General features: G+C 44.0%; 1 protein-coding gene across 1 annotated transcript in view; it reads right to left on the reverse strand.

Annotated features, from left to right (window-relative positions):
- Window positions 1-26,853, reverse strand: part of LOC138771863 (polycystin-1-like) — a 125,269-nt gene that overhangs the window by 53,934 nt on the left and 44,482 nt on the right. Inside the window, exons 4-10 of the mRNA XM_069951866.1 lie at window positions 11,171-11,242; window positions 10,991-11,062; window positions 10,073-10,212; window positions 4,440-4,705; window positions 2,008-2,383; window positions 1,052-1,232; window positions 401-567 (exon numbers count right to left, since the gene is read on the reverse strand). Coding sequence (XP_069807967.1) covers window positions 401-567; window positions 1,052-1,232; window positions 2,008-2,383; window positions 4,440-4,705; window positions 10,073-10,212; window positions 10,991-11,062; window positions 11,171-11,242 — 1,274 coding nt within the window. The remainder of the gene's footprint in view (window positions 1-400; window positions 568-1,051; window positions 1,233-2,007; window positions 2,384-4,439; window positions 4,706-10,072; window positions 10,213-10,990; window positions 11,063-11,170; window positions 11,243-26,853) is intronic.

Consider the following 26,853-nt stretch of genomic DNA (forward strand, 5'->3'; position numbering starts at 1 on the left):
CAGTGGTACCCCTCTGGTAATGGTCAGCCCCTTTTTGTACTGTTAATAATTACTTTCAGTTACTCACCCACTTATTCTCATGCCATGTACAAACATTTTATGTGGCAAATGCTTTGGAAACATCAAGATTTATGACATTCAGCGAGTCCCACCAGTGCAGTCCTGAGCTCACCACCTCATAAAAGCCAATAAGGTTAGTATGATAGGGTCGATCCCTCATAAACCTTTACTGGTATGGACTTTCTGGGATCACTTTTTGACCTTTTGTCACCAGATGCACCAGACCAGAGACATAGCTTCCAATAGGGGGCTATCAGCTGGTTAGATACTTCCCCTTTAAATAACAATGCCCATATAACAACTGTATCCCTATGACTAGTGTGTCCCTGTGGATACGGACCTCCAGCTCTACGTTGACACAAAGATGGGGCCTTCTCCATGCATGAGCTTCTCTGATAGACTTCCCCAGGTATTAATGGCAAACGTATGCACTCATCCTGTATATTCTGCTCATCTGAAGTAGCTGTTCTTACAGACTGTGTCATATTTACCCAAACTGGAGAGTGCCTACAAGACAGACATGTTATCCTGTGTATATAAGATGCAGACAGCAGCTTGGTAATATATATACTTTAAACATTATAGGAAATATATATATATATATATATATATATATATATATATATATATAATATTTTTTTTTTTTTTTTTTGGGGGGGGGGGGGGGGGGGTACTATTGCCCTGGTGGCTATTTCACCCAACACACAGGGGAGGTTTTCTATGAGGATTTGCTTCCATTCTGTACAGTTCCTGTCACAAACAGAGGTGGCAGCAGAGAGCACTGTGTCAGATTGGAAAGCATACACCACTTCCTGCAGGACATACAGTAGCTGTTAAGTACCAAAAGGCTTGAAGGGTTTTTTTTATTTTATTTAATTTTTTTTATAGAAATATTTAAAAATCTGTATAACTCTCAATTAAAAAAATTCCCTCTGGAGTACCCCTTTAATGGCAATCAGTTGCATCTATGACCATTTCCTTTGCTTCTTACCCAGAAAAAGATTCTTGTATAAAAGTTAGTTGATCCAGTGAGCTTATGTATGCAAGACTACCTCCAGGAACTGAAGAACAACGACTTTGGCCAGAAACCAGTGGCTCTCTCATCTGACTTAACCAATAGCAGTTTAGATCATCCAGAAAAATCTTCCCTCCGCGGGGGCACGATGATTCATCTGAAAGAGTACACAGGAAATGGAAAATAGATTTACTCAGTATGAATCACCAAAAAGACCAAACACAGAAACTTCAGCAAATTCAAAAATTACTCTTTGTTGCATATTTAATATAATATAATCGTATTCACATTTATAAGATCCAGAGTAAAACACACAGATGTAATGTACACCCGGGAGGCCGAGTGCTGGTCCATCACTGTATAGTGCAAATTAATTCTGCCTTCCTGAGAAATAGCACAATATTAAACAGCTGTTGTAGCTGAATGGTGCCATCTATTGGAGAAAGAAAAACGTGTAACATAAAAACTTGGTTTAAACAATAAGCTGAGTTTTCAGAACGCATTCCCTTTTACCCTATGTTCACACAACGTCAAAAAAGCTGGGGACCTCCTGACAATTGTAAGGCAGTACAATTACATCACACTCCTCTATCTCCACTGACAGCATTTGTCGGTGGAGATAGAGGTGTCTGATGGAATTGTACTGCCTTACTACTTTGTTCTTAAACATATAAGCCGCAGTCAAAGCAGTCTACCCATAGAGAACACAGGAACTTTTGGCCATGCTCATGCAGATGGATACCCCAGTGATCCCATTGACTTCATTGGAGTCTGTAAGGTCTCCAACTGGCACCCGTTTATTTTGCCAGATTTGAGCAGGAAAATTAAAGCATATCACTTGTTTCTGGTGCAAATATATGTATGTCATTGAATGTTACAGGGATAACCTTGTACTAATCTGTTTCAAAGTGCGTGAACATAATGTTACTTACCAGTCAGATGTTGCCTATCTAGTTGCTGAACCCCATAGACAACTCGCAGATGTGTCCCCTGCCTGACCTGCATCCACACCTCCAGGCTTTGTCCTGTGGGGGTAATGACTGGACACTGCAGATCTACCATGTCTATTGGTATTGTCATAGTGACTAGGAGTTCTTCTGAAGATTCCTGTCCTTCTGCTTTTACCGTCACTTTATATTGCCCAGGAAGACTGTACTTGTGACTGACAACTCCAGAAGCAGTAGTTACAGGTTTACTTCCATCTTTGAATTCCCAGACAAATCGCTGGACAGGGGCAGAAGCCTCTACATGAAAGCCACAAGGTTGAAATACAGAACAGTGAGAAAAGGCAGAAGCGAAGACTGCCACCTGCAGAAAAAAAACAGCAATATTTAGTTATAGTCACAGATAAAAAAAATAATGAAAATTTATATCATGTGACAAGTGGTACATTTTGTATATTTGAGATTAATGTGATCCTGCCATTGTTTTCAAGAGTAATGGCTATTTCAAACAACTCCACTCCATTTAATGGCCTCTGTTAATTCTAACATAGTTCTATCACCTAATTTCCCAAAATGATTTCTCACCCCAAAGAAAAAATGGTAGAGTCTTGGCCACCAGGTGTCTAACTTATCTGAAAACTGCTGTGCATTGCCTGTTGTTAGGGGACCTCCATGCAAGCTGGTCCAACAATGTACCTGAAGGGCTAATCAAGGTTTTTGTCTTATCTTTTACCACCCATAAAGTTTCATGTGGTCTGGATTCTTACTATGTACATGGTGCTGGCTCCTGAATGTAATCTTCTGTCTTTTACCCTTCACCAACAAAAGTTGACTGCAAAGACCAGAGCTAAATGTCTAATTTAACCCCCTTTCTTGCTGTGATTCTCTCTCTTGCTGTTCTTTAGTTCATTATCAGCAGTTAAAGGGGTATTCCACTGAAACATAACTTTTGATATGTTGCTGCACATGGTGAGACTAACAAATCATTCCATACTTCCTTCCCCGGTTCTCAGCTACTGCTTTCTGCTGAAAACACAAAAATCTGTGTGTGAGTCTTTTACTCTGTCTCAACCTCCCCCACCCCCCTCCTTTTTGAGACAGTCGATGTAAACAAGTCCCTGACTGGCTTTATCTACAACATGGTAGCTTCTTATCAAGATTTATCAAGAACAATGTGTCATGCCAGGAAACACCATGGAATAATATCACATAATACCATGGAAAGTCACATAATGCATGCATGTTGGACACTCAGCAGACAATAGTAAACACGTGCCAGTAGGTATAAAAAGTCTACACACCCCTGTTAAATGGTCAGGTTTTGTCATGTGAAAAAAAATCTAGATGTGCCATACTGACTCCTACCCAAAAAAACTAAATGATGTCATGAATTCAAAGAGTACTTCAACACAGTGTGAGGCTATGTTCACACTGTGTAAAAAAAAATGAATGTTGTTTGCACGGACATCAAATTAATGTTCATGACAATTATTTGCAGACATTATTTTTAGTTGTTCACACACTTTTTTTTACCGTCCTTTCGCCGTCTTTACTTCTCAATTCAGTGAACCTTGGAAAAAGAACCACACCCAAAAAGGCCTGAGCTAGAATTACACACAGCCGTCATTGTCATGATGGGCGCTCAAAAAGCGAAATGACGGACGTCATTTTAAGCTAAAGAAAACAGACCGAAAAAACACCACGTGAACATAGCCTATAAGTGTGCTTACTAGAGATGAGCGAACCTCGAGTATGCTTGAGTCCTTCCAAACCCGATCGTTCGGCATTTGATTAGCGGTGGCTGCTGAAGTTGCATAAAGCCCTAAGGCTATCTGAAAAACATGGATGTAGTCATTGTCTGTATCCATGTTTTCCATACAACCTTGGAGCTTTATCCAACTTCAGCAGCCACCGCTAATCAAATGCCGAACGATTGTGCTTGGATGGACTCAAGCATGCTTGAGGTTCACTCATCTCTACTGCTTGCTAATGAAACCAAGTTATTTTACTTCTTTATTTTGATTTTCCACCCTAAAAAATTAGTTTGTTTTTTCACTTGAATTGTACAGATTTAGGTTATGTTTACACAATGTAAAAATGACGGCAAATTTTATTGGGCGGCCGTATTTAACAGCAAAAAATGGCCTTCATTTATACGTAGTGTGAACAAAGCCTCGTAGATGGCCCTGGCAACCAATTTGATTCCACCTTTTATTCCTCACAGATTCTTTGAAAAATTAAAGGTGGAATCTGATTGGTTGCTAGGGGCACTTAAGACAATTCTACTGTACACCAGTTTGATAAATCTCCCCCCTAGTCTCTTAACAGGGGTGTTTAGACATTTGATATCCACTGTACATGGCAGGAAGGCCGGTTAGTCCCCTATTGAGAACTGAGACTTAAAAAAAATCCTTCTTTACCTGGATGGAGTGCAGCTCTTGTATGATAGTTTTATTACACGTGTTGCTATCCCCACTTCTTGAACATAATCCAGCACAGGAACCATTGATTTCTAATACGACAGAGCCACAAAGGCATCGCTGGCTAGCATCTCTACTATAATAGGAGTAACCATGACGAAAGCAAAGAGCAAGGCAGGCCTCGCTGGACAAAGAGGTTGGGGTCACAAGAGAATAATGCAGAGCAGAGTCATGGGAACCGCTCAGACACGACACATATTCATCTGCTGGAAGAAAGAAGCAAAGTCTCACAGAGAAGGAAGTAAAATACAGTGAAACAAGAAACTTCATTTTTTTACTTTAGTCCTTTTTAACTTGGGGTTTACCAGCCTAGAAAATACTAATGGCTGCTCCTAATCCATGGTAAAAAAAACTACTTCAGTTTAACTTATACTGTAATATGCTTTCTAAGGCCGCAGTCACACACAGAAGGTTTCTGCCACTGAAGATTTTGAGGCAAAACTAGAAGTGGATTCAAAAGTAATGAGAACTAAGGAAGTAAGGAAAGCCTTATACTCCTGCTGGATCCACTTCGCAATTTGGCTCAAAAACTGCAGTGACAGTTTTCTATAAAACCACTGTGTGTGACTGCAGCCTAAAGACTATAGGGGAATTTATCAAACATGGTGTAAATATATCAGGCTCATTTGCCCCTAGCAACCAATCAGATTCCACCTTTCATTCCTCACAGACTCTTTGGAAAATGAAAGGTGAGATCTGATTGGTTGCTAGGGGCAACTGAGCCAGTTTCACTTTACAACCAAAACCAGGAGTGGATTGAAAACACAGAAAGGCCATGTTCACACACTGTTAAAATTTAGTGGATGGCGCCGTCATTTAACAGCAAATAACGGCTGTAATTTTAAAGTAATGGTGGTTGTTTTAAAATAACGACAATTATTTGCCCTTAAATGGTGGCCATCCGCTCAATTTCAACAACAGTGTGCGAACATAGCCTTTCTGTGTTTTCAATCCACTTCTGGTTCTGGTTGCAGGGTTTGTTTGTCTTTTTTTTGGGGGGGGGAGGTGGGGCTAAAAAAGGTTAGATGGGAGTCAATAGGGAAATACGTCAACAAAACTCAAAAGAAAATCACATGAAAATATAGACTGCACATAGAAAGATTACTTACTATCTATATAAAAGCCATTGTAAGGATAGGCAGAGAATATTACAAACCATGACACAAACAATATAATCATTATATATAATACAAGCAAGGATACCTTATAACCTTGACCTCCTAGCCACAATATATCTGCAGTGTCCCAGAACAGAGTAGTTATTTGTCACTTTATCTCTGCACCTTTATTATGGCCAGTTCTGTTCTGGAAAGCTATGGTCCACTGCAAACTGTGTGCATTGTGTCACCCCTCTCAGTATTCAGGTCTGCTATTCCATTCATTTTTTGTATGCATATTCAGTTATCAGTGTCTAAGGGTATTATGTCGCCCCCCCCCCCCCCCCAGTGTTCAAGTATGGTACATCTCATGTATATTTAGTCCTATATGCCTAATGGTGTGATGATGCAATGGCTGAATGTTACGTGACTGCCCCTGCTTCCATGGTAACTCCAATGGCCATCAATCTTTGGCTGGGGAATACCATGTGACTTCCTCTCTGCCTGGGCTCTTGTCTCCCACCTTCAGGGGGATAGGTTGTGTGTTGCTGCTGTCCTGTGTCACAAGGCCGCAACCCTGCGGTATCTGCTGCAGCATTACCAGAAGTGTTCTTGGCTGTGTTCTGTTCTCAAGTTCTCAAGATTCTCATCTATTCTTAAGATCTGGGTGCTGTTCTTCAGTCATTCCTCTCATCATCTTCTCTAATCATCAACAGCAAGTATTCATCTCAGTTCCATTCCGCCCAGCATCTTATCCTCAGTATCACTACTACTCCCATCATTCAGTACGCTACCATCACAGCCTATTGCAGCATCACCCATTACTCTGCCTTATTCAAGTTTGCCTTATACCCGGTTGTATCCGGAGAGACTGTTGCTATTGGTTACCACTGTTACAATAAATATACAACTACAGTTGTTTCTGAACCTTGGCATTGGTGTAATTATTGGTGCCCTGACTAAGGACAATGAAGAATCGCATGCCTAGTCTCCGCTCGGTCAGGAGCCCGGTTTCCAGCTGTGATCCCTTGTGCCTAAACCGTGACAACCCTCTAGCTAGCAGCTGCCCCGGTTCCTGCCCGCAACAACATCCTCTCAGCGCAGTGGCCCCTAGGGGCCCGGGCATCGCATATCCACAATAGAATCAAAATCGAACAAAGATAGAAGCATACAAAAGAATACAATAATGCAGAGTCAAAAAACTACGAGGACTATGTAAATAAGTGACCGACCCACACATAAAGTCACTGATAATGGTAAAATACATACTAATGGTCATAGTCAGACCTGGTCAGTGTATGACATATACCTGCTTAAACAATATAATTATAACTTGTATGCCTTAGACCTGTGGTGTTAACTATCTTGTTTACAATTTTATGTAATCTAACATTTTCAAATTGAGATCATTTCAGATTTATTTATATTTTTTACATACATTATCATTAATTTTGGGCACATATTAAAATGTTAATATTATCCTGGGTATTAAATGTTATATTTCTTGAGACAATAGTGACATCTAGTGGGTGTTTCAGATATAGCTGGAACCTTTTTTTTATTGGTTTGTTTTTGACTGTAATTGCACCCTGGAGACACCTAGTGGCCACTTATGGTTATGTATGGGTACACTTTTGTGATAAGGTGATATTATATAAGGTAATATTATATTTCCATATTATTAAGGTTCTTTTAGAATGGCTTTCGTTACATTCACTGAGTATGGTTATTCCCCTGGAGATTACCTGGGGGTTGAGCGCAAGTGCTTAATTATTGGTGGCCATATGTGTAGGAGGGGGATTTATTGATTTATTTTTGGATAATTCTTGCTTTCATACCTGTACTATGTTATGCAGCCAGAAATGGTAAATTAAACAACCGTCCTGGTTCATTTTTATCTGTATCGAACAGCTGCAACTTTTTGCAGTCCGCAATTGGTTATGAACTTTGATTATTACGAATTTATGTTGGCCATTCTTTTGTGTATTATCTGCGCATTTGGAGTAGGCATACTATTATGTATTTCACAATTCAGTTTGAATTTACTCATGCAAATTTATAACATGATAAAGATAGATTGGTATGTCTTTATACTTTCTACATACATTGAATATTAAAGTTGCCAATTAGAGAGAAGCAACTTTACAGTAATAGCGAAGCGAATCCGCTCATCAGCCTGATTCCATTTAACTTATTGCCACTTAGTGCAGCTCCTCCCTGGGTGATAGTGAAAGCTGGATCCAGTTCTGGGAAACTAAGAGAAGTTTTCCAGGACTGGATCCAGCTTTTCCCAGCACCCGGGAAGAAGTGGCACAGAGCTGCAGTCCGTTAAATGGAAGCAGGCTGATGAGCGGATTTCACAGATAATGATAATAATTTGCTTTATTACTGTAAATTCACTCCTCTCTATTGCCAATCTTTAATCATATTGATTAATGTTTTGCAGCATTTGGAAAATTTAAACTAGATATTCATATTTTGTGTAATTTTCCATTTTTAAATAGTCCTCTATCCCTTCACTGTACTCAGATGTCCTCGTTTGATATGAAATATGCATTATGTTAAGCAGCCTGGAATTATGCACTTTATGATAGCCTACATTATAATTATTCTATAGCTGAATCCTATGGCAGCCATACTTGTGGAGCCTGCAATTAGGGATTTTATCTGAGAGATCATGAATTATAGAGCGGCCACTTTTCTTTGGAACATCTGTTGCACACACATAATACATTCCGGTGATAAAGGGGCACTCTGGTGAAAAATGTTCCTTTTTTAAATCACCTGGTATCAGAAAGTTATATAGATTTGTAAATTACTTCTATTTAAAAATCTCAAGTTTCCAGTACTTATCAGCTGCTGTATCACAGTGCTCTCTGGTGCCGCCTCTGTCCATGTCAGGAACTGTCCAGAGCATTAGCAAATCCCACCTCTCCAGCTCTGGACAGTTCCTGTCTCAGACAGAGGTGGCAGCAGAGAGCACTGTGTCAGACTGGAAAGAATACACCACTTTCGGCAGGACATACAGCAGCTGATAAGTACTGGAAAACATGAGACTTTTAAATAGAAGTAATTTACATATCGGTATAAGACCAGCTGATTTGAAAAAGATCATTTGAAAAAGTATCCCTTTAAGGAACATCTATTCATTATAGGTATCTGATAATATAACTTATCTGTGCATCTTTTGCTTATTACACATAGCTTGTAATATTCTATGCCTAATATTATTACATGTGTATTCTTTACTAAAGTAATCTTTTGATGTGCAGCCTATGACTAAGTACACACTACGGAATTTTTCGACGGCCTTCAAAAAGACGCCCAGTATTTGCTATCATGATCATTATAGACATACGTCATTAACAAATATTAGACGCCTTTTTGGCGGCCATCGGCAATGTCTGCCAAAAGATCCTGTTGTATGAACATAGCCTATATTTGCATGTGGTTTCTTTTGTGTTTTGTGGTCATGGTGTTTTCATGCAAGGAATTTTGCACTCAAAATTTACTAGGCCCCGTACACACAGAGCAAGAGCGGTGGAATTATGATACGGTGACTGGCGGAATTCCACGGCAGTATTGTCCGCCACAGAATGCCGCCAGCCTCCGTGTCATAATGACACTGTATGGGAGGCATGTGCGCTGCATCTCTCGGCGCTGAAGAATGAACATGTTGATTCTTCAGCGCGAGGAGAGGAGCTGCGGGAGCCTCCCATAGACTGTCATTATGACACGGAGGCTGGCAGCATTCTGTGGCGGACAATACTGCAGTGGAATTCCGCCGCTCTTGCCCTGTGTGCACGGGACCTTAGTGGTGCTTTCCTCTACTGAAACACCAACATGGCATTTTGTTTTTAGTTTTCTTCACACTTTATTGGCAGGTTTCAGCATAGGGTTTTTTTCCTTTTTTTTTCTCAAAAAATAATGGTGTTTTTCTTCCCATAGACTCCTAAAAGTGTGGGGGGGAGGGATGCCCAAAAAAATTAGAAATTCTTCAATACAGTTTAGTAGAAATCCTTAAAATGATGCTGTCAGCCCTCCCCCCTTACTCTCGCTTTATTTAATTGGTAGGCAGTGTCACCTAGGCGGGGCTATCATGGAGCCCCGCCTTGCTGACACTGTCCACAGATGAAATTAAGGAATTTTAGGGCAGAAAGAAGACACAGACAAGTGTTATACAGGCATATCAGGAATGTACAGCATCCAAGCATGTGGAAGGTGTGGAGAACTGCACATAGAATAAGGGCTGTGACAATATCACTTTAGGCCATATAATAAAAGAATAAAAGAATCACACAACTTCTAATGAAAAAAAAACACCAAATAGAAACCACCTATACTAATACACAGTAAATTGTCTATATGAAGCTTAATATAGACTGTCCCACAGCATTCATAGCGCTTTCCTGGTTATGCTTTTTTTAAAACTGGTACATAGATTAGCACCTTAATGGTACTTTACATGTATCTTACCACAGGGAAGCAAATGTAAACTGGTGTCCTGGATGCAACTTTCTGTCTCTGGGTCCATAAGTAATTTCACTCCTGCTGCTAAATGGGAAATGAAACGGTGTAGGGGACAACCACATGGTATACGGTTGCCAGATAGGTCTCTGCAACAGAGCAAAGAAAGCTGTAAACTCTGAGACAGAAGTGACAAGTGACTTTAAGTAGCCTATATGTCATTATTCTGGCTTCCTACCATTGGACACCCATTGGCCTGGGTGGGACTTCTATCATTTTTTATGTATTTGAAGAGATTTTTCACACTGTTTTGTCGGTCGAGATTTTGTCTGGATACATTTCTGGAGTGTAATTATATGACATGTTGTAGTCACTAGATTCTGGAGAAGATCCAGGGATTTCATTGATCCAGGGATTTATTCTTCTTGCTAGATTCGAAGTCAGTGAGGATTCCTTTGACTGATTCTATTGACGTATTTCTTATTGCGATGGATTGCAATTGGATTTCAGGGTATAACTTTTAAATGGTGCAATGCACCACAATAGCAAATACACCTATGGAATCAGCATTAAAGGGGTTATTGAATGATACCAGCAGGTTGGTGTGACTGGACCTGCTAACAGACTCCCTTTAGGTAGGTCCAAATTTCTTCATAATATATTTATTTTATAATATATCTTCATGGTGAATAGACCTCTACTTCTCTAATAGAAAGCTCTAACCCCTCGCTTTCTTTCAAGCAGCTATATAATTCTAGGAGAAAATAGCAGATGCCTACAGTGAACACTAGGCGGCGCTCACAACTAACAGATTAGGACATGTCAGGGCTGGAAAGCATCCAGGCTCACCTTATCTGCAACTGCAACCATAATAATGTTCGATAAATAGGGAGGGATGATCAATGATTTATATGCGGTAATACTCACATTGTCTGTAGCTCAGGCAGGAATACCTTCCATAATTCATCAATTAACCAAATTTGGTTGTGACTTAGATTTCTGCACAGAAGTAAGAGATAAATAGAAGAGATACACATGTGATAAATTCACAGGACCAGTTTCATCTACCAGCCTGACATTTCTCCCAACAATCAATTGCATACTCACAAGTTTCTTATGTTGTTGAGTCCAATGAAGTCTTTTGAGTGAAACAAAGTCAGTTTGTTTTCCGATAGGTCCCTGGATCAATATAAGATGTTTGGGTTTAAGTACTAGATCCTAATAGATACAGATCAACTGATTTAGTTTTCACTCATGATACAGAAATTCATTGAATAGTTATCTGACCCTTTCAAGCACAAGTCTCAATGAAAATTGAGTTAAAATGTTCTGTCAACCGGGCTGTACTGTTTTCAACTATACGTAGAATCTACTGCATATACCTCTAGCTATGCAGCCATTCACTTAGCTTTCCCTACAACCTAGTTGCATAGGAATCATTACCTTTAAATCCTTCTCTTCTGAAGCCTTCTCTAACACAAAACTGCCGATGTGGATTATTTTATATTCAGAAACTTTAAACTGCAGTTTCCATTGTTTTGACCACTAATTCAGTAGAGCTAGAACATTTTCCATCTAGGAATTTGTTAACCCCATTGCACACTATTGTGTAATCAGCAAACAAGGAAACTTTCTCTACCAAATCTTCTTTTGCAGTATGTCACTTACAAACACATTGAAGATTGAAGATGAGACACAGAATTCTCAAAATACAGGGCATTAAACCTCCACAAAAACATGGCCACTTTTCTCTAGGGTCAGCACCACTCTTGTCTTCAGTTTGGGTGGGCTTTTGTAACCCTGTTCCATTAAGGTTAGTGGAGCTTAATTGCAGATCACACCTGAGAGGTGCTGTCTCTGGAGAAAAGTGGCCATCTTTCTGTAGCGCTGGATAACCTCTTTAAAGGGGAAATATCAGCGGGTTAGACAAACCTGCTGATAGCTCCCTATTGGGCATGAGGCGCTGTTCCCGTGCTGTTAGCAGTTTAATCATTGGTCTGGAGCACCATTAGGAGCACTGACCAGCAGCCATAGCAGCATTATTTTCAGTGGGTTTTCATTGTGCTCCGTTTACCAGAGTTGCGCTCAGTTTTCATCATATCTGTCAGTGTTCCATTGTTCTGTGGAGATGAATCGTGGTTGGGAGATAAGGGCCCAGGCCAGTTACTGGCTGTAGCTGCACTGTAATCACTTATATGGTGTGCAGAGCATGTGTACCGCTGGATCTACCTCTATATGGTCAGTGTGTGAGGTGATATTGATCGATCATCTACCATCTGCCATTACATGTACTGTTTTTGGAACTGTTTAAGCTATGTTCTGAAAACCATTAACCCCTTGCCTCTAAAGCCTGTTTTGGCCTTAATGACAAGGCTCATTTTTCAAAATCTGACCTGTCTCACTTTATGCGCTTATATCTCAGTGATGCTTTAACGTATGCTAGCGATTCTGAGATAGTTTTTTCGTCACATATGGCACTTTATATTAGTGGCAAAATTTGGTCACTACTTTGTGTGTTTTTTGTGAAAAACATCAAAATATCATGAAAAATTTGAAAATTTAGCATTTTATGAACTTCTGAAATTCTCTGATTTTAAAAGAGGAAATCATAGCACATAAATTAGTTACTAAATCACATTACCAATATGTCTTCTTTATTCTGGCATAATTTGGTAAACATATTTTACTTTTTTTTAGGGTGTTATGGGGCTTAGAAATGTATCAGCAAATTATCAAATTTTCATGAAATTTCCCAAACTACTTTTTTTTAGGGACCAGTTCTTTTTTTAAATGGATTCAGAAGGCTTGTATCTTGGAAACCCCCATAAGTGACCCCATTTTGGAAACTACACACCTTAAAGAATTAATCTAGGGGTATATTGAGCATTTTAACCCTACAGGGGCTGGAGGAAAGTATTCACAATTAGGCTGTAAAAAAAATTTTAATTTTCCAATAATATATACGTTTAGATTAAAATTTCTCATTTTCAAAAGGAACATGAGAGAAAAAGCACCCCAAAATTTGTAACGCAGGTTCTCTTGAGTACAACGGTACCCCATATGTGGGCGTAAACCACTGTATGGGCACACGGCCGGGCTCAGAAGGAAGGGAGCGCAAATTAGCTTTTTTAATGCAGATTTTGCTGAAGAAGTTTCTGAGCACCAGGTGCGTTTGCAGAGCCCCTGTAGTGTCAGCAGAGAGAATATCCCCCATAAGTCACCCCATTTTGGAAAGTGCACCCCTCAGAGAATTCATCTTGGGCTGAGGTGAGCATTTTGACCCCACATGCATTAGAGGAAAGTATTCAAAAGAAGACAGTAAAAATGAAAAACCTGAATTTTTCCAATAATATGTTTGTTTAGTTTGAAATTTCTCAATTTCACGAGGAACAAGAGAAAAAGAGTACAGCAAAATTTGTAACGCAGGTTCTCCTGAATACAACTGTACCCCATATGTGGGCATTAACCACTATATGGGCACACAGCCGGGCTAAGAAGGGAAGGAGCGCCAATTAGAAACTTCTTCAGCAAAATCTGCATTAAAAAAGCTAATTGGCACTCCTTCCCTTCTGAGCCCGGATGTGTGCCCATATAGTGGTTAATGCCCACATATGGGGTACAGTTGTATTCAGGAGAACCTGCGTTACAAATTTTGCTGTACTTTTTTTCTCTTGTTCCTCGTGAAATTGAGAAATTTCAAACTAAACAAACATATTATTGGAAAAATTCGAGTTTTTCATTTTTACTGTCTTCTTTTGAATACTTTCCTCTAATGCATGTGGGGTCAAAATGCTCACCTCAGCCCAAGATGAATTCTCTGAGGGGTGCACTTTCCAAAATGGGGTGACTTTTGGGGGGATTCTCTTCTGCGGACACTACAGGGGCACTGCAAACGCACCTGGCACTCAGAAACTTCTTCAGCAAAATCTGCATTAAAAAAGCTGAGCGCCAGGTGCGTTTGCAGTGCCCCTGTAGTGTCCGCAGAAGAGAATCCCCCCAAAAGTCACCCCATTTTGGAAAGTACACCCCTCAAAGAATTCATCTTGGGGTGTGGTGACCATTTTGACCCCACAGGTATTAGAGGAAAGTATTTAAAATTAGACAGTAAAAATGAAAAACTCGAATTTTTCCAATAATATGTTCGTTTAGTTTGAAATTTCTCAATTTCATGAGGAACATGAGAGAATCCACACCCCAAAATATGTAGCGCAGGTTCTTCTGAGTAGAACGGTACCCCATATGTGGGCATAAACCACTGTATGGGCACACAGCCGGGCTCAGAAAGGAAGGGAGCGCCAATTAGCATTTTCAGTGCAGATTTTTCTGAAGAAGTTTCTGAGCGCCAGGTGCGTTTGCAGCGCCCCTGTAGTGTCCGCAGAAGTAAACTCCCCCAAAAGTCACCCCATTTTTGAAAGTACACCCCTCAAAGAATTCATCTTGGGGTGCGGTGAACATTTTGACCCCACAGGTATTAGAGGAAAGTATTCAAAATAAGACAGTAAAATTGAAAAACTAGAATTTTTCCAATAATATGTTCGTTTAGTTTAAAATTTCTCAATTTGACTAGGAACAGGGGAGAAGCTGCATGCCAAAATCTGTAACGCAGGTTCTCCTGAGTAGAACGGTACCCCATATGTGGGCATAATTCACTGTATGGGCACACAGCGGGGCTCAGAAGGGAAGGAGCGCCAATTAGCATTTTCAGTGCAGATTTTTCAAAAGAAGTTTCTGAGCAGCAGGTGCGTTTGCAGTGCCCCTGCAGTGTCCGCAGAAGAGAACCCCCCCAAAAGTCACCCCATTTAGGAAAGTTCACCCCTCAAAGAATTCATCTTGCGGTGTGGTAAGCATTTTGACCCCACAGATATTGGAGGAAAGTATTCAAAAGAAGACAGTAAAATTGAAAAATTTTTCCAATAATATGTTCGTTTAGTTTAAAATTTCTAAATATTACAAGGAACAGGAGAAAAAATGTACCCTAAAATCTGTAACGCAGGTTCTCCTGAGTAGAACGGTACCCCATATGTGGGCATAAACCACTGTATGGGCACACAGCAGAGCTCAGAAGGGAAGGAGCGCCAATTTGCTTGAGCAAAACCGCAGCTAGTAATAGTTATTAGAATAGCGCAGTTACTAAAATACAATAAAAAAATGAGATTACAGGTAATGTGGGGGGGGGTTACGGACAGTCTGGGGTGGTTACGGGCAACCTGGGGTGGTTACGGGCAACCTGGGGTGGTTACAGACAATCTGGGGTGGTAACAGGCATCGTGGGGTGGTAACAGGCAACGTGGGGTGGTAAAGGGCAACGTGGGGTGGTAACGGGCAACGTGGGGTGGTAACGGGCAACGTGGGGTGGTAACGGATAAACTGAAGTGCTTATAGGTAATCTGGGATGGGTACATGTAATTTAAGGTGGTTACAGCCAATCTGGAGAGGGTCACTGGCAATTTGGGGTGGTTACAGACAATCTGGGGTGGTAACAGGCAATGTGGGGTGGTAACAGGCAACGTGGGGTGGTAAAGGGCAACGTGGGGTGGTAACGGGCAACGTGGGGTGGTAACGGGCAACGTGGGGTGGTAACGGATAAACTGAAGTGCTTATAGGTAATCTGGGATGGGTACATGTAATTTGGGGTGGTTACAGCCAATCTGGAGAGGGTCACTGGCAATTTGGGGTGGTTACGGGCAACGTGCGGTGGTCAGAGGCAACGTGCGGTGGTCAGAGGCAACGAGCGGTGGTCAGAGGCAACGTGCGGTGGTCAGAGGCAACCTGCGGTGGTCAGAGGCAACCTGCGGTGGTCAGAGGCAACGTGCGGTGGTTAGAGGCAACGTGCGGGGGTTAGAGACAACGTGCGGTGGTTACAGGCAACGTGCGGTGGTCAGAGGCGACGTGCGGTGGTTACAGGCGACGTGCGGTGGTCAAAGGCGACGTGCGGTGGTCAGAGGCAACCTGCGGTGGTCAGAGGCAACCTGCGGTGGTCAGAGGCAACCTGCGGTGGTCAGAGGTAACGAGCGGTGGTCAGAGGCAACGTGCGGTGGTCAGAGGCAACTTACGGTGGTTACAGGCAACGTGCAGTGGTCAGAGGCAACGTGCGGTGGTTAGAGGCAACGTGCGGGGGTTAGAGGCAACGTGCAGTGATTACAGGCAACGTGCGGTGGTCACAGGCGACGTGCGGTGGTCAAAGGCGACGTGCGGTGGTTACAGGCGATGTGCGGTGGTCAAAGGCGACGTGCGGTACAGAGGCAACGTGCGGTGGTCAGAGGCGACGTACGGTGGTCAGAGGCGACGTACGGTGGTCAGAGGCGACGTACGGTGGTCAGAGGCGACGTGCGGTGGTCAGAGGCGACGTGCGGTGGTCAGAGGCGACGTGCGGTGGTCAGAGGCAGCGCGCGGTGGTCAGAGGCAGCGCGCAGTAGTTACGGACAATCTGGAGGGGGTCATTGGCAATTTGGGGTGGTTATGGTCAAGGTGCGTTGGTTATAGGCAACGTGCGGTGGTTACATGTAATCTGGCGTGATTACGGGCAACCTGCGGCGGTTACGGGCAAACTGGGGTGATTACGGACAATCTGCAGGGGGTCACTGGAAATTTGGGGTGGTTACGGTCAACGTGCGGTGGTTACGTGCAACCTGGGGCGAATACGGGGAACCTGCGGGGGTTACGGGTAATCTGGGAGTTTTTTCACTTTTTCACATTTACACTTTTTCACTTTTTCACATATTTCACATATTTTCACATATTTTCTATCACAGTAATCATAGTGTAATGACAGAGACCAAATTGGTCTCTGTCACTTTAAATTTTCAGAGCTAACTGCTTCTGACGCGCATGCGCACATCAGAAGCAGTCAGGACGTTGAGGAGGACGGAGCTCCAGGATCAGGTAACGTATATGGGGAAGGGCGGGTGACTGGGGGACGGGAGTGACAGGGGGGGTGGGGGGGCGACTTGGGGGGGGGGGGGGACACTGAGACTTTTTATCCCCTGTCACCAATGATTTATGGTGACAGGGGATAAAAAGTGCCAGGCAGCACTGGGAACAGGCGATCAGCGGTATATAGTATATACCGCCGATCGCCTGCTCTGGGACCCCCCAGGGGGGTCCCCGATAACTGCCCCATGCTCTCCGCTACCTCCGGTGGTGGAGAGCATGGGGTTTTCATTCATTTTTTTATTTCCATCGCTGCGAACAAACATCGTTTGTTCGCAGCGATGGGGGCGGCCATCTTGGATGTGATGGCCGCCCGGGGAGGGAGGTTAGTGATCGGCCACTAGAGGGGGGGCTGATCTGGGGTCTGATTTACACTTATTTCATCTCCCCCCACCGTGGATTCACGGTAGGGGGAGATGAAATGCAGCGGCGGCGGCGGTAATGGCCGGTACCGGCGGATCGCCGCTATAACGGTAATAGCGGCAATCCGCCGGCACCGGAGGGGGCACGGAAGGGCCAGGGGGGGGATCAGCAGTGGCGGCGGGAGGAGGCAACATGCCACAGCCTCCCCCCGCCGCCCGATCGACGACCTTCTTTTAAAACTCCCCATAGACGCTGCGGTCGCATTGACCGCGGCGTTTATGGGGTTAACTGCCCGCTGGGAGCGCGGCTCCCCTCCGGGCAGAGGCAGCAGGAGGATGCTGTGTGACACAGCTTCCTCCTGCTGCCCGATCTCACTTAGGGACAGTGGGGGGAGGCAGGGAAACCATGACGTTTGGGAAACGTCATGTTGCGGGAACTACCTGCTTTACATGACGTTTCCCAAACGTCATTTTGCGGCAAGGGGTTAAAGTTACCCATTCTGCTGCAACACGCTTGAGTGTCAGTTTTCTGGATCCTTCTGTATTACTACCTCCATCTACCACCAGCCAGGATATCATTAACCAGAAAATGCCTCGAAGATAAACAATAATAAATAAATAAATAATAATAAACAATCTAATATGCATACCCTCTACTTTACACTTGGGGCGAAACTGTGTACCCCAGCCACTATGACATGTCATCTAATGAATGGGGAAGATTTCACATGTCAGTCAACACCACCTTACCAGCGTGTCCACCACAGAGCACTATATATATATATATATATATATATATATATATATATATATATATATCCTCCTATTGTTTAAAAAGACATATTATACAGTTCTGGACCCTTCTGCAGTCTCTTGTTATTCTGTAGAGCTTTTGTGCCTATCAGGCTGCACCCTCCATTGAAATGCATGAAACTGATTTTGCATTGTTGGCTCCTGTGCAGTTCTCTATTCTGCATTGATAGATTTACTGTAGATTACAACTTGTACAACACAAAGGGCAAAATCCTCTGTAAACCATTATGAAATCTGTATACAAAGCTCTGTTTACAAGTGAGTGGTTTCTGTTTATAATGAAACAGGGGTGGGACAATGGGTTAATAATGAAATAAACCAGTCTCCATAATCAAACCATAGCTGGCTATAAAAATTTGTACTGCTGTATGTGACACTAAAGATTTCAGTGTAATGGCCCTATTCCACGGGCCGTCTAGAGGAGCAAACGAGCGCTCTCAGCGCTCGTTTGCTCCTCGTTCCCTGCTCGCTGCCGCCGCTATTCAACTAGGCAGCAGCGAACGGGTGAGTGCGGGAGGGGCGGCGGGAAGGTGCGGGGGGGCTGCCCGGGTGATCGCTGATCGTCCGGGCAGCCCATAGGATACAGCAGTGTCTGCTGCTGATGCTCCTATTCAACGGAGTGACGGCAGCAGATCGTTGCTTTATCACATGTAAACAAGCGACTGCAACGATCAGCCGACATGAAAGATGTCGGCTGATCCTTGCACTCTATTCCACGGGACGATTATCGTCCGTAGCAGCCGATATCGGCCGAATACGAACAATAATCGTTCCGTGGAATAGGGCCTTAACCTGGACAATGGTAAGCCTATTTGGTGGGCTATTGTTTTCTGAATTAGAATAGTTGCAGGCATCAGATAAGATGCCTTTAGAGGCAGAATGAACATTTAGGGACAAACGTTTCATTCTTTTTGTGCCATTATTTTGTTTTTGTATGTTTTGTATGTTTTTGCACACAGCATACTTTTTTTTTTTTTGCAGCATTTATCTAGCTACTTGCGATATTTTTGAGCAGTTTTTCACGTTTACGCAATATCTATCAAGGCTGTACTTGTAATGATCATTTTTGCGCATTGACTGCACGTGAAAAGTGTGCTAATGATACATCCCTCCCTCCCTTAACCTGAGTAATGCGAAAGTATTAACTGCTTCTTTTTACTGCTTCTTTTACTTCTTCATTCAGTCTAGGCTATATTGTTCTGATTGCTTTCACATAGGCTGTCATGAAGACATCCTACAACAAGGATGGGGAACCTTCGGCTCTCCAGCTGTTGCAAGACTACAATCCCCATCATGATGTAAATTGTACTTTTTCAACAGCTGGAGGGCCGAAGGTTCCTCCATCGATGTCCTACAACTACATCTTGACTATGCAGTGTGTGCTGCCTAATTGTTTTTGGCTCCTCACTTTTCTAGCTCATCCTCAGTAGCAGGTGAGAATGTTGCACTAGAGATGAGTGAATCACGAGAACACTCCGGATCGTCTGAGCCCGATTCAATCATCTTTAGTGACAACACTTTGAGCAAGTACTAAGAATGAGGATAAGCCATATCCATGTCTTCAAGAACTCCCTAGGGCTGCATCCAACTGTCAGCCACCGGTTCTCAAATGCAGAGCAATCCAACTCGAACATGCGCGAGTCGTGCTCTTCTCTAGTAATGAATAATTTATCACTCCCTCCTTAAGAGTCAGGGCCATATAGGGCTAAGTAAGAGGGCCAACTACGGGATAAGGGCGGCCAAACCGCTGTGTAAGACAGAGTTCATTCGAATAGCGCCATATAAGGGCTAGATATTTACCCGCCACTGAGAATCAACACATATTTGTCCTCTTATTTTAGACACATATAGAGTGCCATATTGTATTCCATGCAATTTTAGGCCATGTTCACATGCTGTAAGAGACTGGCTGGTCTCTGAATAGATCATCAAAGATAATCTTTTCGGCCGCAGTGTTCTGATGCGGGCACATCCGTGCGTGCCCGCATCAGAACTCCCCACAGCACATTATGGAGCGAGCGGCAGCAAAAAATGACATGTCAGTTGTTTGCGGCGCCGCGAGAGATCCCGGCCGGAGCATATTCCATGTGTATACGCTCCGGCCGAGATTCCTAGGCAGCATGTATGTATACATGGATGGCACGGATGTATATTTCCGTATAAATCGGCCGTGGTTTTACAAAAATATAGTGTGTGAACATAGCCTTAGTGTGTACACCTGGGTGCTAATTCTTAATATTTCATTAAAGGTTATATTTTAATTGTACTTTTGTTAACATTATTATTTTCCTATTGGAAAATCTTGCTCTTGATCCAATATGGTCACTTTTTAAGATGACATCTATTCTCCAGACATAGCCTAAAAGATATGCCTCCTCACCATTATTTGCTGGGTATACAGATATGTAATTTGTCCTTTTGTTACTGAAATAAAAGGGTGTCCTGAGACTTTTGAAGTTAAAGGAGAAGTCCTGTGAAATCAAAAGAAGGCAGGGGGGTGCGGGAACATAATAAAGAAAGTATATTTACCATTTGCCGTGCCCCCATAGCGTCGCTTTTGGGTCTTTTTGAGAGCCGCCAGATGTCATTTTTATCTAGCATCAAGGTATGTCACGTACTCAGCTCCTCCAGCTGCAGCGTCACAGCCCGGCTGATGCATTGCCCACTCAGCCAGTCAGTGATTGCAGCAGTGTCCCGCCCCAGTCACTGATTGGCTGAGCAGGCAAGGCAGGAGGCCACCGGCTGATGGATATCTTAAGGCAGCACTCAAAGGGGGGGTTGGGCAGTGGCGTAGCGACCGCGGTCGCAGGGGTCGCCGCCGCGACCGGGCCGCTACCAAGGGGGGGCCCACGAGGCCCCCCCTTACCACTGCACTGCCCGCCTCCCACTCCCTCTTGTGACCGCAAGCAATGTTTTGCTTGCGATCACAAGAGGCAGGGGCCCCCGCTGTCTTGCGGCCTCCAGGGAGCTGTGTGTGCGGCGGGGGGGGGGAAGTACTTCCAGCGCAGGGAGCATCGCGTTAAGAAAAAAACAGATCCCGCGAAGCTCCGCCCCCTCTGCGCTAAGCCCCGCCTCCCGCCGGGGGAAGCCCGCCAGCGCGTGTGACCTGGGGGCTACAGAAATCATGCAGGTGAGTATAGATTTTTTTGTTTTTAAGGGGATGATGGGGGTGTAGTGGTATGATGATGGAACAAGAGGATGATGGGGTGTGTAGTGGTATGATGATGGAACAAGAGGATGATGGGGGTGTAGTGGTATGATGATGATGGAACAAGAGGATGATGGGGGTTTAGTGGTATGATGATGGAACAAGAGGATGATGAGGGGTGTAGTGGTATGATGATGATGGAACAAGAGGATGATGGGGGTGTAGTGGTATGATGATTATGGAACAAGAGGATGATGGGGGTGTAGTGGTATGATGATGATGGAACAAGAGGATGATGGGGGGGTGTAGTGGTATGATGATGATGGAACAAGAGGATGATGGGGGTGTAGTGGTATGATGATTATGGAACAAGAGGATGATGGGAATGTAGTGGTATGATGATGATGGAACAAGAGGAGAATGAGGGGTGTAGTGGTATGATGATGGAACAAGAGGATGATGGGGGTGTAGTGGTATGATGATGATGGAACGAGGATGATGGGGATGTAGTGGTATGATGATGAAGGAACAAGAGGATGATGGGGGTGTAGTAGTATGATGATGATGATGGAACAAGAGGAAGATGAGGGGTGTAGTGGTATGATGATGATGATGGAACAAGAGGAAGATGAGGGGTGTAGTGGTATGATGATGATGATGATGATGATGATGATGATGAAGGAACAAGAGGATGATGGGGTGTAGTGGTATGATGATGATGATGATGATGGAACAAGAGGATGATGAGGGGTGTAGTGGTATGATGATGATGATGGAACAAGAGGATGATGAGGGGTGTAGTGGTATGATGATGGAACAAGAGGATGATGGGGGTGTAGTGGTATGATGATGGAACAAGAGGATGATGAGGGGTGTAGTGGTATGATGATGATGGAACTAGGATGATGGGGATGTAGTGGTATGATGATGATGGAACAAGAGGATGATGAGGGGTGTAGTGGTATGATGATGATGGAACAAGAGGATGATGGGGGTGTAGTGGTATGATGATGGAACAAGAGGATGATGAGGGGTGTAGTGGTATGATGATGATGGAACAAGAGGATGATGGGGGTGTAGTGGTATGATGATGAAGGAACAAGAGGATGATGGGGGTGTAGTAGTATGATGATGATGATGATGGAACAAGAGGAAGATGAGGGGTGTAGTGGTATGATGATGATGATGGAACAAGAGGAAGATGAGGGGTGTAGTGGTATGATGATGATTATGATGATGAAGAAGGAACAAGAGGATGATGGGGTGTAGTGGTATGATGATGATGATGATGGAACAAGAGGATGATGAGGGGTGTAGTGGTATGATGATGATGATGATGATGATGGAACAAGAGGATGATGAGGGGTGTAGTGGTATGATGATGGAACAAGAGGATGATGGGGGTGTAGTGGTATGATGATGGAACAAGAGGATGATGAGGGGTGTAGTGGTATGATGATGATGGAATGAGGATGATGGGGATGTAGTGGTATGATGATGGAACAAGAGGATGATGAGGGGTGTAGTGGTATGATGATGATGGAACAAGAGGATGATGGGAATGTAGTGGTATGATGATGATGGAACAAGAGGATGATGGGGGTGTAGTGGTATGATGATTATGGAACAAGAGGATGATGGGGGTGTAGTGGTATGATGATGGAACAAGAGGATGATGGGGGGGTGTAGTGGTATGATGATGATGGAACAAGAGGATGATGGGGGTGTAGTGGTATGATGATTATGGAACAAGAGGATGATGGGAATGTAGTGGTATGATGATGATGGAACAAGAGGAGAATGAGGGGTGTAGTGGTATGATCAGGCCCGCTCCTGCCATGAGGCAGACTGAGGCTTCTGCCTCAGGCGGCAGCTCCTGTGTTCCTCCAGGGGGCGGCAGAATCTCCCCTGACACTGTCATTTTAGTGAAGTGTAACTTCACTAAAATGACAGCAGCCCCCCGATCTCCTAACACTGCTCAGTCCCTGGCCGCCCCCTGCCGCCCTCCCCAGGAACTGCCGGGCTACGTCTCTGTTACGTGTGACGTCACCCGGCAGTCTTCCTGAGGATTGGGTACATGCCTGGACGGACGGCCACAGCGGCTCCACATTTAGTCCCTCCTCTGCTCCACTGCTAGTGAGTATTGTAAACAGGGCTGAGGGGGAGGCTGGTGGCTGAGGCTGCTGATTGTCTGTAGGTCAGGGCTGGGGGGTGGGTTGACTGTCGGGAGGGAGGGGGATCAGGTCTCAGAGCCGGGGAGGGAGCCAGCCAGGTATTAGCCAGAGTTGTGCTTCATGTGGGTGAGGGAGCTCAGTCAGAGCCCGTACAGACAGGGCAGTGTGCAGATAGGAGTGTGTGCACACCGGAGAGAGGACACATCATCCGTCTTTGTGACAGCTCCTGACCCCAGCTGATGTGCAGACTGATAACAGCAGCAGAGGCTCCTCCAGCACCAGAGCAGCCTTGTATCCTATCAGTGTGCTGCTGCTCCTCCTCCTCCTGCCTGTGCTGGACTCCAGTCTTTTCCTCCTCTACTATGCTCAGTGTATACCCCAGTCTGAGGCATAGTGGTGGGGGTGGTATATATGGCAGCACATGTGGATATATATGTACACTAGGGCATAGTGGTGGGGGTGGTATATATGGCAGCACATGTGGATATATATGTACACTGGGGCATAGTGGTGGGGGTGGTATATATGGCAGCACATGTGGATATATATGTACACTGGGGCATAGTGGTGGGGGTGGTATATATGGCAGCACATGTGGATATATATGTACACTGGGGCATAGTGGTGGGGGTGGTATATATGGCAGCACATGTGGATATATATGTACACTGGGGCATAGTGGTGGGGGTGGTATATATGGCAGCACATGTGGATATATATGTACACTAGGGCATAGTGGTGGGGGTGGTATATATGGCAGCACATGTGGATATATATGTACACTAGGGCATAGTGGTGGGGGTGGTATATAGCAGCAAATGTGGATATATATGTACACTGGGGCCCCCAGTGTACATATATATCCACATGTGCTACTATATACCACCCCCTCCACTAATATACTACAGCGTACATATGCATCCACATGTACTGCCATATATACCACCCCAACCACTATGCCCCAGTGTACATATATATCCACATGTGCTGCCATATATACCCTATACTGCCATATACCACACTATACTGTTAAATAGCGTGGAGCAGCAGGCTGCCATTCTGTGCAGACTAGTTATTAGTGAAGCACACAGCTTGTCTGGATTCAGCCCTCAGCCTCTCTGCGATGGAACTTGTAGTACAACAATTTCAGGTTACATATTATGCCTGGTTTTTTATAAAGTAAGAGTCTTATGAGGTTCTGCAGCAGCTGAGGTGTAGTATGAGGTTCTGCAGCAGCTGAGGTGTAGGATGAGGTTCTGCAGCAGCTGAGGTGTATGATGAGGTTCTGCAGCAGCTGAGGTGTATTATGAGGTTCTGCAGCAGCTGAGGTGTAGGATGAGGTTCTGCAGCAGCTGAGGTGTATGATGAGGTTCTGCAGCAGCTGAGGTGTATGATGAGGTTCTGCAGCAGCTGAGGTGTAGTATGAGGTTCTGCAGCAGCTGAGGTGTATGATGAGGTTCTGCAGCAGCTGAGGTGTAGTATGAGGTTCTAGCATCATAGCAGCATAGCATCATAATACACATGAAAAAATAATACGTTTACTGATAGCTGCGGTATTCACATGGGGATAGTTGATAAACAATTGATTCTAGGATTGGGGGGTGGGGGGCGCCATTTAAATTTTTGCCTCAGGCAGCACAAAAGCTAGAATCGGCCCTGGGTATGATGATGGAACAAGAGGATGATGGGGGTGTAGTGGTATGATGATGGAACAAGAGGAGAATGAGGGGTGTAGTGGTATGATGATGGAACAAGAGGAGAATGAGGGGTGTAGTGGTATGATGATGGAACAAGAGGATGATGGGGGTGTAGTGGTATGATGATGATGGAACGAGGATGATGGGGATGTAGTGGTATGATGATGAAGGAACAAGAGGATGATGGGGGTGTAGTAGTATGATGATGATGATGGAACAAGAGGAAGATGAGGGGTGTAGTGGTATGATGATGATGATGGAACAAGAGGAAGATGAGGGGTGTAGTGGTATGATGATGATGATGATGATGAAGGAACAAGAGGATGATGGGGTGTAGTGGTATGATGATGATGATGATGATGGAACAAGAGGATGATGAGGGGTGTAGTGGTATGATGATGATGATGGAACAAGAGGATGATGAGGGGTGTAGTGGTATGATGATGGAACAAGAGGATGATGGGGGTGTAGTGGTATGATGATGGAACAAGAGGATGATGAGGGGTGTAGTGGTATGATGATGATGGAACTAGGATGATGGGGATGTAGTGGTATGATGATGATGGAACAAGAGGATGATGAGGGGTGTAGTGGTATGATGATGATGGAACAAGAGGATGATGGGGGTGTAGTGGTATGATGATGGAACAAGAGGATGATGAGGGGTGTAGTGGTATGATGATGATGGAACAAGAGGATGATGGGGGTGTAGTGGTATGATGATGAAGGAACAAGAGGATGATGGGGGTGTAGTAGTATGATGATGATGATGGAACAAGAGGAAGATGAGGGGTGTAGTGGTATGATGATGATGATGGAACAAGAGGAAGATGAGGGGTGTAGTGGTATGATGATGATTATGATGATGAAGAAGGAACAAGAGGATGATGGGGTGTAGTGGTATGATGATGATGGAACAAGAGGATGATGAGGGATGTAGTGGTATGATGATGATGATGATGATGATGGAACAAGAGGATGATGAGGGGTGTAGTGGTATGATGATGGAACAAGAGGATGATGGGGGTGTAGTGGTATGATGATGGAACAAGAGGATGATGAGGGGTGTAGTGGTATGATGATGATGGAATGAGGATGATGGGGATGTAGTGGTATGATGATGGAACAAGAGGATGATGAGGGGTGTAGTGGTATGATGATGATGGAACAAGAGGATGATGGGAATGTAGTGGTATGATGATGATGGAACAAGAGGAGGATGAGGGGTGTAGTGGTATTATGATGGAACAAGAGGATGATGGGGGTGTAGTGGTATGATGATGATGGAACAAGAGGATGATGAGACGTGTAGTGGTATGATGGAACAAGAAGATGATGAGGGGTGTAGTGGTATGATGATGGAACAAGAAGATGATGAGGATGTAGTGGTATGATGATGATGGAACAAGAGGATGATGGGGGGTGTAGTGGCATGATGATGGAACAAGAGGATGATGAGGGGTGTAGTGGTATGATGATGAAGGAACAAGAGGATGATGAGGATGTAGTGGTATGATGATGATGGAACAAGAGGATGATGGGGGGTGTAGTGGTATGATGATGAAGGAACAAGAGGATTATGAAGGAACAAGAGGATGATGAGGATGTAGTGGTATGATGATGATGGAACAAGAGGATGATGAGGATGTAGTGGTATGATGATGAT

This window comes from Dendropsophus ebraccatus, chromosome 14 (genome assembly GCF_027789765.1).
Source record: "Dendropsophus ebraccatus isolate aDenEbr1 chromosome 14, aDenEbr1.pat, whole genome shotgun sequence".
In the NCBI taxonomy this organism is placed as follows: domain Eukaryota; kingdom Metazoa; phylum Chordata; class Amphibia; order Anura; family Hylidae; genus Dendropsophus; species Dendropsophus ebraccatus.